The 12,409-nt window shown below is 51.0% G+C and overlaps 1 protein-coding gene across 8 annotated transcripts in view; it reads right to left on the bottom strand.

Moving 5' to 3' along the window:
- The window catches only part of MROH1 (maestro heat like repeat family member 1), a 59,712-nt gene extending 47,348 nt beyond the window's left edge, over window positions 1–12,364 (bottom strand). For 3 of the 8 annotated variants that reach the window (XM_081012470.1, XM_081012477.1, XM_081012476.1), the window contains exons 1-2: window positions 12,229–12,364; window positions 2,385–2,827 (exon numbers count right to left, since the gene is read on the bottom strand). In XM_081012470.1, the coding sequence (XP_080868596.1) occupies window positions 2,385–2,406 (22 nt within the window). In that variant the 5' untranslated portion in view covers window positions 2,407–2,827; window positions 12,229–12,364. The other 5 variants (XM_081012474.1, XM_081012473.1, XM_081012471.1 and 2 more) reach the window with 5 other exon arrangements.
- Between the last annotated feature and the right edge of the window lie 45 nt (window positions 12,365–12,409).

Here is a 12,409-nt window from a genome sequence, read left to right as displayed (position 1 = left end):
GCTTTCCGTGACCATGAGGGTACCTTCCATCTTCTCACACAAATTGTGTGTGACCCTTGGCCTAAATTGGCTTAAGACAGAATGCAGCAAAAACATGCAAAAATGTGGTACTTCCGTCCGTCTGATCATTCTACCAAAAGTCAAATCCACAGGCAAGAATGATCTGTCTGCCTCCACCCCCTGCGGGAGACACGGGTCCCTTTCAAAGGGCATTTTGACTCTCAAGGTGACCCAGAGGTGGTGCCCCGAGGGACCGCCTAACCCGGGCACGTTCGGCAGCTGCTTTCAAGCCTCCAGCCGCCTTCCACAATGACCAGGAGGCCGAATCCTGCTTTCCCACCAGCTTCGCAACAGGAATATTGCTGCACAGCAAAAGCTCTTCTGCATGAATCTGCCACGTTCTAGTCTATTCCTAAGTAGAAAATGCAAAGGCCGACGCCTTCTGCATGCGGAATAAGGGTCCCTGACTTGCTGCCGGCTGTACAGCGATCTCAAAGCATATTTGCTCTGCATTAACGGGGAAGACAAGCGCACAGGCAGGCTGGCCAGACTGCATTATGAAACGCGAATCGTTCTGCTAGCCTGGTCAATTTATTTTCTATCATATTTTATTCACTCTCTCAGCTGCTGGATCCCTCTCCTCTACTGCTAAAAAGTACTAAAGGGGCAGAATGCTTTTTTTGGGGGGGGGGGGCGTATTCTGCATCAGCAGCCCAGATGGACAGCATTCTGCAATGCATAAGCAAGAGAAATCTCATGCAGCTGTAAAATTTGCCTGTGTGTATAAAGGGGGGGCAAGTCAGGAATCTCGCACCCCTGAGACGCCATCCTTGCAGGAGTCCCAAAGTTAATTAGCCGACTTATTGAAGCCATTAACTTCAGTGAGGCTACATTAAAAAGCTTCCCTTTGCAATCTCAGAAGAGTTGCGGGTGCAGGAAGGAAGCCAAGAATAATATGTAGCAGGTCAAGGCAATTTCCAATCTATGGGTTAGGGAGAAATTTCAGCCAGAAGAAGTGGTTTGTGTCAGGAGGTGCAGCCCTGGTCAACATAAACTCAGTCCAAACCCACCTGAACTGCCCCTTTAGAGATCCTCACCTAGCAAACTTCCAGGCCTCTTGGCCTGGAAACTGATAGGCGAGAGTCACCTTGGCATATCAGATTCTTCCTGCAAACAGAGCTACAACCTGCTTTCTCCTCCCTCCTTCAACCGTTGTTCTGGCTGCCTAGGAAGCTGCCTTATACAGAGTGAGGCCATTGGTCCATCTGGCTCCATATTGTCCACACAGACTGGCAGCAGTGGCTCTGCAGGTTTTGGGCAGCGTTCTCCCCCCGCCCTACTTGGCGATGGGTGCAAGGAGGATGGTTAATAGTGATATGCTGCCTTCTCCCCAGTCCAGGTGGCTTACACAGATAAAACAGAAAAAGGTAGAATCACAGAGAAGACCATCATTAAAATGTAATTAAACATTAATAGATTAAAAAAAGCTAAAAGGATCAATTAAAAACACAACAATAAAAATATCACGGCACCAGTCCTTTCCTCAAAAACAATCAGTTCCTGAAGGCCTGGGGGAATTTTTTTTTAAAAAGTCTTCACCTGCCGAGGGAAGGACAGCAAGGAGGGAGCCAGCCTGGCTTCCCTCAGAAGGGAGTTCCATAGTTCTCTGGGGGCAGCCACAAAGAAGGCCGTCTCCCAAGGCCTCATCCAGAGTGGCCTGTGAGGGAGAAGGGCCCTCCCCCAGGAATCTGGGCAGGTTCGTAGGAAGGAATGCAGTCTTTCAGACTGAACATGGGGCCACCTTCCTGCCAGGCTGATGCTGTGCCACTGAGCCCTGGCCCTTAGCCTGGCATTGGGCTCAGGCTTCTCCTTCTGGCTCAGCAGGAGCCCCAGGAAGCCACCAGAAAACGGTCTCCTTATCCACACTCCAAGACCACTGGGCCCAGCAAGCAGGTGGGGACTGGGGATGTTCCTGGCTGTTAACAGCGCTGGCGAATCACTAGTCAAAGTGCAACCGGAAACCATTCACAGTTTCCACTTGGGGCACGAGAGAAACCTGACTCTGTTGTAAATGCATGGGGGGGGGGGCTAGGAACCTAAAACTGGAAGCAGTTACTTTTGCCCTGACCAAGTCTAGTTAGGCAAGAAAACCTTAAACTGGAGTTTGTGGGGGAGGCAGATGACTGCCCCATGCAATTCCACTAAGACCAAGACCAATGGCTGCAAGCTGAAGACTTCAGTAACCTCTGAAGCACCTAAAAGCGGTATTGGCTTTGGAAAAATTGCCCTCAACCCCTCCTTCCAGCCAGAGCCTTTTACTTACACACAAATACACAGAGAGAGAGACACACCAGTCCTGCCTTCCATGGTCCTGCCGTACTTACGTTTCACCCGTGACTCAGACATCTTCCTTGTCTTTGGGTTTCCAGCCCAGTGAACCGAGTCCTGCTGCCCAAAGTGTGAGGTTCCAGAAGACCCTATTTTGATGCCGGAGGAGGACACGCTCCTGGGCAAATGCCTCTCGTAGTCTGGGAGCAAAGGCTAAGAGTCACTGCTCAGCTCCAGAGCTGGAAGGGCCAGAGTTCATCTTCTGAGGCTCAAGGAAGGGTCGGGGTTGGGAAGCCCCCAGTGAGCCAATTCCCAGTTCCAGAGAGACAACGAACAAGCAGCAGAGGAGCTCTCTCTACGTCTCCAGATCTCTGGCCATTTCCAGATGGCAGGTAACAATGGTTGCCTCCAGCTCCCTCATCCTTTCAAAGCGAACGTCCGAGAAGAACATGCAGGAGGGCACTGGGTTCTGAAGCCGCTTCCTTCTTTCTTGCCTGGCCTGTGAAAACGACAAAAGCTCTTAAGACAGGTCTTAACACGTGCTCTTCATGCTCACATCTATTCATGCTGGAATCTCAATGGGTTTCATTGAGGCAGGAGAAGCAGAAGTAACTTATGGGCCAAGCAAGCTCCCAGGGATTCAGCTGCATCAATATTGCTGGGAAAGAGAGGGGTTTGAAAAACGAGAGACACAGAGGCGGTGCCTTTCTGGACCAGGGTGTCCACTGAAGGCAGCATGCACAGCTAAAACCAGAAGTCAAAACACAATCCTGGCGCACATCAGAGAGGCAACCAAACAAGCCACACAATTAGCAATATTTGGAACCTGAAGTCTCCAAAGATTTCCCTTCCTCAGACACGTTGAATTCGTACGTCACCCCTACAAGAGGAGCTCCACGAGTAATAATAATAATAATAATTTATTATTTATACCCCGCCCATCTGGCTGGGCTTTCCCAGCCACTCTGGGCGGCTTCCAACAAAATATTAAAATACAGTAATGCATCAAACATTAAGAGCTTCCCTAAACAGGTAAGTAAACAGAGTAATGAGGAGATGCCCCCTTCTCCCTTATCCAGGTTCAACCCCGCTATGAAAAAAGACACAAGAGATGCTTTCAGCAGAAACTAAACATACGGGACCCAAAGGGCAAGGAAGCAAACTCTCCCACTAGTCCACTGCCTTCTCCGTCAAACAGACAAAGCCAAGCCCATTCAGCGCCTGCAGTCCATCCATCAAACTAGCCCAAGGCCCTGGCATCATGCATGACACTGACAGACACTAGACGTACAATGAAGCCACGACAGATAGGAGTTGCATACAGATTGTGTAATTGTCAAGAATCCTCTTGACAATTAATAGCTAATTGGTTAAATTATTTGCCCTAACCTCCCTGGCTGATAGAACATAGGTGATAGAACATAGATAACAACTTTAGAAGTTGTAAAATCGGTGGCTTCACTCAGCAGCCGCTTCACCCTCTCCACCCCCTGCACAGCCAAGCCCAGAAATGGCGCAAGAGCTTATCCGGAAGGCAGGAGAGCTTCTCCGCCACACTCAGTAATCGGCCCCTGCATCTGGGATTAGAGAGGGGTGTGAGCACTGAAACCTGTTTCAAAGCAGAGCACCATTTACCTGGCCTCTGGCTCAGGGAATGGCAAGACCCAACAGTCCTCCAGACAGAATTTTAGGAGAACCCGAGATTTATCACAGCCCCCCAAACAAATCCCAGGCTGCTTCCTGAATGTAGCGGGAGCCCAGCAGGTGAGGAAAACCCCAGAGAAAAACCCTTTGCAAAAGCCGCCGACACCAAGGCTTCAAGCCTCAAGCAATTTCCAAGGACTTTAGAGGCGGAGACCTCTAAAAGCGGCAGCTCAAACACTACAGCTGCTTGTGGTGGAGGATAAACTCTTCTTCCTGCATCTGAGGAGCTGGACCCCAGTCCCCCAAAGCTGCCCTGAGCCGGCCAGCCTGCCAGGGGCACCACGGCCTCCTCTTGCCTTTGCTGCAGCAGCAGCAGCCGCAGACTCCAAAACCAGGGCTCTGGAAGTCAGGACGCCGCAGACATGGCAACCTTGAGGACGGAAGGAGAAAATGCCCCTTTCTGGAGGGCTCTTTCAATGCACGGAGCCGTCGGGGGATGCAAGGGATGCAAGAGGAGAGGAGGGGGCAGAAGAGAATTCGCAGCTGCAAAGCAGAACCCGGGAAGGGGAAGCCCGGAGACGCGCCGTCCAGGCTCGGGGCGCCGAGCGAGGCGGAGGAGGCGGCGGATCGGGGCGACGGAAGGGGGGGCAGAGGCTTCTCCGTTCCCGCGCCCCCTCCCACTCCAGGCACCAGCCCCGCCCTGGAAGAGCCCCAGCCCGGGCGGAGGGGGAGGGAGAAAGGGGCAGGCGGGTCTCCGGAGACCCCGAGCGGACGGGAGCCCCGAAAAGCTCGGGGGGAGGAGGAGGCCGCTGAGCCCCCCCCCCCCGGACACCTGGGTCCCTCCGCCGGCTGCCCAGGAAAGGAGGGAGGGAGAAGCCGAGGGAGCTGCAGCTGGGGGGGGGGGAGAAGCAGCAGCCGCAGCCCCCCCCCGCCTTACCTGCTCCGCCTTCCTCCGCAGCGGCCCCTGCGCGTCTCACCTGCCCGCCTGCGCTTCCGGGTATTTAAGGCCCCGCCCCTCACCTGCGAAAGGGGGCGTGGCGTGGGAAGAGGCCCCGCCCCTGGCGATCTTCCCCTAGAGGAGCGGGGAGAGGCAGGCGCTGGAGGTTCCCTTCGACGCGGCGCCGGAGGGGCAGCCCGGGGGGGGGGACTCAGGTGGGAGCGAGAGGCGCCCCCCCCCCGCATTGCACCCCAGGAAAGAGGCGGCTCCGGTCTCCTCGCGCGAAACGCAACGGCGACAACATCCTTTGATTAGAATCGGCTCCAAACCCGACAAGGGCCCCGCTTGCTGCGCCTGGAGGGGGCGTCTCAGCCGGTGATGGGGAGCAAGAAGGGGCTGCACCGCCCGCCCCGAACACAGGTGCAAGGGGGCTCTTTAAATGACAGCCAGGAGGGGCGGCCTGGGATGCCCCCGACGGGCGCTTGATGCCCCCCGTGCAGCTCGGGGACGGGCGAGCCGAGCCGAGGGTCCTCTTCTCAAGGACGCCGGAAAGGAAGAGCGGCTCTTTCGGAGCCCAGCGCGGCAGAAAGCCCTCCTGCCCCCCGGGCATCCCTCGGCTCGCGGGTCTCGGCGCGGTCAGCCCGACCTCCTGCGTCAGGAGCCCCCCAGGGAACGTGCCAGGGCCGCTAGCGAAAGGGAAGCGGGCAGCAGAGGCGCCCCTGGTCGAAAAACGGGGCACTCCTCGGAAAGGGGTCGGAGGGTCATCCATCCCAACCCCCGCGAGGCCCGGGTCCCGGTCCTTTGGCTTCCCAAGCCTCACCTGAGCCCGAGCTGGCGCATCTTCGCTCTCGGGGGAAAAGCCGCTTTCTCCCCGGGGAAACGAGAAAGGGAGAGCTCAGCGGGAAGCCAGCGCCCCGTCCCCGCCCCGCTTGCCCCGCTCCAGCCGCAATCCCACCGGAAGTGAGGGCTCGCTCATTTCGCTTTCTACCTCTATGGCGCGCTCTCACGACTCCGCCCCTTTCCTCGTAAGGCGGAGAAATCGGCGCGTGCGCAGTGAGGAGTAGCCGCCCCGCCCCTTGCGGGGCGCCTTGTCTCGTGACGAGCGATGCGGAGGGAGGCACCGCCCCTTCCCTTTCGCCATTGGATAGCAGACCCCCGTCGCTCTCGCTATTGGTCCGCCCCGCACAACGTAGCCCGAAGGTGCCCGCGCGGCGGTTTGCGAGGAAACGCCTCGGTCTCCTAAAGCCATTGGCGGAGAAGGACGCCCGTCACTGAGGAGACACCGCCCCCTGGCTGAACCGCTTGCAGGCGCGGCAAAACTACAATTCCCATCAACCCTGACTGCGGGTCCTGTTAGCCAGGGATGATGGGAGTTGTGGTCCCAAAGCAGCTGGAGGGCCGAGTTTGGCCACGCCTGTAAGGACAAGGCCAGTCCGGAGGAAGGGGAGCTCGGAGGAAGCCCTTGGCTGGGATGGAGGCCGCCCAGAGGCATGCAAATAAGCGTGCATATATATATATATATATATATATATATATATATATACACACACACACATACACACACACACACACACACACATATAATTCTCTCTATATATACAGTATTTAAAGCTTTTTAATTTTTTTGCATGAGCCGCCTCGAGCCCCAGCCTGGCTAATATATATATTTATTAATATTTTTATTTATATATATTTTATTTATATTTATATTTATATATTATATTATATATATATATATATATATATATATATATGGTGAGCCTCCGTTGCTCGGTCCCTGCTCCTGCCAACCTAGCAGTTTGAAAGCACATCAAAGTGCTTCCCGCTCCGGCGGGAAGGTAAACAGCGTTTCCGTGCGCTGCTCTGGTTCGCCAGAAGCGGCTTAGTCCTGCTGGCCACATGACCCGGAAGCTGTACGCCGGCTCCCTTGGCCAATAAAGCGAGATGAGAGCCGCAACCCCAGAGTAGCCCACGACTGGACCTAATGGTCAGGGGTCCCTTATTATTATTATTAGCCAGGCTGGGGCTCAAGGCGGCTTACGCAAAAAAGCTTAAAAGGTGACAGTCACAAAAAATTCCTCAAGCCCTGAATCAAGTTCAAGCCCCATCAAGGCGCTTCTAGTTCCCACTTGGACTCCAGAGAGACTTTGGCGCTGGTCTCCTCAGGCAAGCCAGTGCCAGGGGAGGGGAGGCCAGAGTCTGCTTCCTCCTCCCCTCCCCCAGAAGGGGCAGGGAAAGCAGTGGTGGCTGGGCTGCCCTGTCCCCATTTCCCAGAGGGAAGCCCCTCCAGGGGGCAGAGCCTTCCTTGGCGGTGGCCTTCCACTCCCCGCGTACATCGCACCCCGAGAGAACGCAACAAAGTCACGTTTCTGCAAGACGCCAAGGACACGTGTTAAGTTCTTAAAAAGAAAAGGGGGTCACGATGCTCTTTTGCTGATGCTTCAAAGATGTGGTAGGTTCCCCCCTACACTCCAAAGGCGGCGCCCTCCTCCTCCATGGTCTCCCCAGAAAGACAGAGGCCATGGACAGGGTCCCCTTTAGTCCAGGGGGCACTTCTAGGCCCCAGACGGACCAGCTTGGCTGCTCACTGATGTCCCCACTCAGCAGAGATGGAGCCGGCAGCACAGGGTTTGGCACTGGGCAGCCCTCGTAAAGATGGGAATTCTCACAAAAAGGACAACATCCCTGGGCTGATGCACAAACCTTTTGCCTGGCAAAGGCGCCGTGAAACTAAAACCCTTGCCTTAGTGCCACAGTAGGGAGTAACAGCTCCTCTGGCCATATTTTTGAACATTTTACTCATGATTCAGCACATGCTTGCAAAATCCAGTGAGCTCCAGTCTTGGGTACAGTTCAGAACCCAGAACAGTACGTTCAGCATCTCTGGAATAAGTTAAAACTATACACCGTCATCCTACCATTCAGTCCGACCATAAAATAAAGTCATTCTGCCTTTCTGGAAGAACCACATTGCACACATCGCTAGGAAATACATTTCAGCCTCCCCCCACAAATCCTCCGGCTTTTTCCTTTTTTGCAAAGGAAACTTAACAAACGAATGAATGCTTTGATTCCTCCACATAGCCACTTCAGAAAGGCTCCCTTCCTCATCCCCACACGCCAGAGAAGTTACTTAGGAAGCATGCTTAAAATCACGTTCAACTGCCGTTACACTCGAAGGTGACTAAAGAGTGGACAAGAGGTGAACTTCCCCTGCGCTGTTTAACAAATAAGAACATGGTCTAAGAAGAATAGGGTTGGCGCTCGGTGGCAGAGGATTTGTCTTGGATGCAGAAGGTCCCACATTCACTCCCTGGCATCCACACTTTCAATAAATAAAAGCTAAGAAGACAGTTGCAGTTCAGGGAGTGCAGGCAGCCCCATGTTTGGCCCTCAATGGCATCTCCCCTGGACCAGAAATGCTGGAAGAATGTTGTTTTTGTTTCAAACATTGCAAATTGTGGACAAAATGGACTGTTTCAAGAGGTGGCAGAGAGATATTTCTAGATTTGTCTGGCAGGGCAAGAAGCCTAGAATAAAATTTAAAATACTAACAGATGCAAAGGAAAGAGGTGGATTTGCCCTGCCAGACTTTAAACTTTACTATGAATCAGCAGCTTTTTGCTGGTTGAAAGAATGGCTACTTCTTGAAAACACAGACATTTTGGATCTAGAAGGATTTAACAATGTATTTGGATGGCATGCATATCTGTGGTATGATAAGGTCAAAGCACATAAAGCATTTAAAAACCATATTGTCAGGAAAGCATTGTTTAATGTTTGGATAAGATATAAGGATTTATTGGAAAATAAAACCCCAGGGTGGCTGTCACCGATGGAAGCGAAAGCTTTGAAAAAGCTCAATATAGAGGTCAAATGGCCGAAATATTGGGAAATTTTGGAACAAGATGGAGATAGATTGAAATTACAGAGTTTTGAAAAACTAAAAAACAAAGTGCGAGACTGGCTTCATTACTATCAGATAATGGAGGCATACAATTTGGACAAGAAAATCGGCTTCCAGGTGGAAAAATCAAAATTAGAAACAGAATTGTTAGAACCCAAAACCAAGATTTTGTCAAAGATGTATAACTTGCTGTTGAAATGGAATACTCAGGATGAAACGGTGAAATCTGCTATGATTAAATGGGCACAAGACGTTGGACATAACATAATGATGGCTAACTGGGAACAGTTATGGACCACAGGTATGAAGTTTACGGCATGCAATGCCTTAAGAGAGAATATTATGAAAATGATATACAGGTGGTACATAACCCCAGTCAAGCTTGCAAAAATCTACCATTTGCCCGATAACAAATGTTGGAAATGCAAAGAAACTGAAGGTACATTCTTTCACCTTTGGTGGACGTGCCCAAAGATTAAGGCTTTCTGGGAGATGATTTATAATGAATTAAAAAAGGTATTTAAATATACCTTCTTGAAGAAACCAGAGGCCTTTCTCCTGGGCATAGTCGGCCAATCGGTGTTAAAGAAGGACAGAACTTTCTTTATGTATGCTACAACAGCAGCAAGAATACTTATTGCAAAGTATTGGAAGACACAAGACCTACCCACACTGGAAGAATGGCAGATGAAAATGATGGACTACATGGAATTGGCGGAAATGACTGGCAGAATCCGAGACCAGGGAGAAGAGTCGGTGGAAGAAGATTGGAAGAAATTTAAAGACTATTTACAGAAATATTGCAAAATTAATGAATGCTAGAATGATGTTGGATTGAAGTTAAGCGGTTTCTAGCTGTAATGGTATAAAAGAATATGGAAAAATTGGATTTTTTTATAGGTAAAAATTTAATGCTATAATATATTAAGATTAAAGATCAGGATAAAATAAGGAGGGAAAGGAATTGCTGAACTAATAAATTGAACTGGAATACAAAAAAGGGAGGCATGAGGAGGTCCGGGAAACAAGTAAATGAAATATAAGTGACGAAAAGATGGAATTGTTTTTAATTGGGGTTTTTTTTGTATTTTTTCTTTTTTCATGTAATATTGTGAAAACTTTAATAAATATTTATTAAAAAAGAAAAAGAAAAAGAAATGCTGGAGAGCCATTGCTGCAAGTCAGTATAGAATATAATACTGAGCTGGATCGGACGCGGGTGGCGCTGTGGGTTAAACCACAGAGCCTAGGACTTGCCGATCAGAAGGTCAGCAGTTCAAATCCCCACGAGGGGGTGAGCTCCCGTTGCTCAGTCCCTGCTCCTGCCAACCTAGCAGTTCGAAAGCACGTCAAAGTGCAAGTAGATAAATAGGTACCGCTCCGGCGGGAAGGTAAACGGCGTTTCTGTGCGCTGCTCTGGTTCGCCAGAAGCGGCTTAGTCATGCTGGCCACATGACCCGGAAGCTGGATGCCGGATCCCTTGGCCAATAAAGCGAGATGAGTGCCGCAACCCCAGAGTCATCCATGACTGGACCTAATGGTCAGGGGTCCCTTTACCTTACTGAGGTGGATCACAGACCCAGCAAGGTCTGACTGGTTACAGAGCAGCTTCCTCTGTTCCCAAGACCCCTTGGTTCGGCCTCCTGTTCCCTGCAGTGAGCAAGTAGGTGCCCCAGAAAGCCCACAGGCAAAATCCAGCTTGTAATACAGTAAGAGACTATATAAGTTTAAAAAGAAGCAATAAAATAGAATTGGAAATCCATTTGAAGGTTTAAAGCAGACATGCTGCAGGCCATGTGAATTACTGTGATCCGTGGACCACTTTTCTTCTTGTGGGGTCCGTATTCTGAGCCTGCCCTTCCCCAACCCCCAACCCCACAGCCAATAAGCGCTGGTAGGTCAGATCCCAGCAGGGATCTCTCCAATATATTTGTTGTTTTTTTATAAGATATTTATTAGGATTTTCAAAATATTACAAAATAAAAAGGAAAAAAAAGGAAAATACAAAATAAAAATAATTAAAAACAACACAATCTTTCCATTACTTATTTTTCATTAGCTTATTTCCCGGACCTCCTCACGCCTCCCTTTTTTGTATTCCAGTTCAGTTTGTTGGTTCAGCAAATCCTTCCCCTCTTTGTTTATCCTAATCTTTAATCTTAAAATATTGTAACATTAAATTTTTACCTATTAATAATCCATTTTTCATATTCCCTTATAGTATTGCAGCTAAAAACCACTTAATTTCTATCCAACATCATTCTAACATTCATTAATGGATCTCTCCAATATATTTGATCCATCTTGTCACAGGATCCTCGGTGCTGACCGAGATTGCTATCTGACACAAAGATCAAACACTTGTTCTTACTGGGGATTTCTGCCTGAAGCAAAAGCGTGCAACTGTTTTTCACCAACCTCTAAGCAAGAGGGAGCTTCAGCTGATGGCACCAGCTTCCAGGAGGAGATGGCATCAGCACACAGGTTCTACTGGGATGCCCACTGAATCTGCCAGTTAGTAAGTGCCGGTTGCCGTCCTTGAGCCGTGTTCAGAGTCTGTTATCTCCATAAGCCAAGTTTCTGTCGAGAGGCATCTTCCAGCCCCAGAGAAGAGAGTGGGGGGCTTACCTTGCCAAGGGAAGGTGGGACCCGATCAGAGCTGTTAGACCTCAGATCTATTGCTAACTCGCCCACAGCAAGAGGAGTCTTGCCTTCCTTCCTGACCCCCCGTTTTCGTTCCTGCAGGGAGGGTTTGGCTGTCCTGCCTTCCTTGTTGCTGCAGGAGCAAGAGAGGAAGGAGGAGAAATATATCCAGTGCTGCAAGATTGCTGTGGACCAGCCTCTGTCCAGGAGCGCTCCCAGAGAAGAGGCCGGGAAGGACCTCTGTGCCACCTGCTGGAGCGGCTTGGAAATGATTCCACTGATCCTCACGGCTCCTCGCTTCAGGGATGATCTATATTCTGTCGTAGCACAAGGCTGCGACTGGATAGGGACATGATTTTGGCTGCCAAAGTCACAGAAGCTGGGGAGGCTTGGCACCTGCTGTGAATGCATCAGTTTTGCTTGCTGCTCCAGGCCCTCCAGGGTGGTGCGAGAGCTGGACTGAGAATATAGGGAGCTGCCTCAGGCCCTTGGTTCATTGACGCCAGTATTGCCTACACTGACTGGCAACAGCTCTCCGGGTTTCAGGCAGGATTCTTTACCAGGCCTCCCTAGAAATGCCAGGAACCAAGACGGAGACCTTCCGCATGCCAAGCAGGCCCTCCGTCACTGAACCGTGGCCACAGGAATCAGGAGAGTTCAAATCCTCTTTCAGTGGCCAGGCTCACTGGGCCACTCATTGCCAACCGTCCTTTCTTGGCAGTAACAATAACTCAAGCCAAACGACCCCAGCCACATGCCCACAACTCACCTGGCTTCTGCGATTGCCCACCTGAGAAGCAGCCCTGCGTGTTGTGAAGCAGTGATGGGCTTGCCGCTGCCTGTGCCCTTGGTGGCTGCTGCCTATGGGGACCCCGGTGGGAGTGACGCAGGGCAGCGCCTGCCCCCCTCCCCGAGGCCGTAGGTTCTAAAACTGCTTGTTACGCCTCGGT

The sequence above is a fragment of the Podarcis pityusensis genome (assembly GCF_964106645.2).
Source record: "Podarcis pityusensis genome assembly, chromosome: 7".
In the NCBI taxonomy this organism is placed as follows: Eukaryota; Metazoa; Chordata; class Lepidosauria; order Squamata; family Lacertidae; genus Podarcis; species Podarcis pityusensis.
This window is presented reverse-complemented; position numbering and strand designations above follow the sequence as displayed.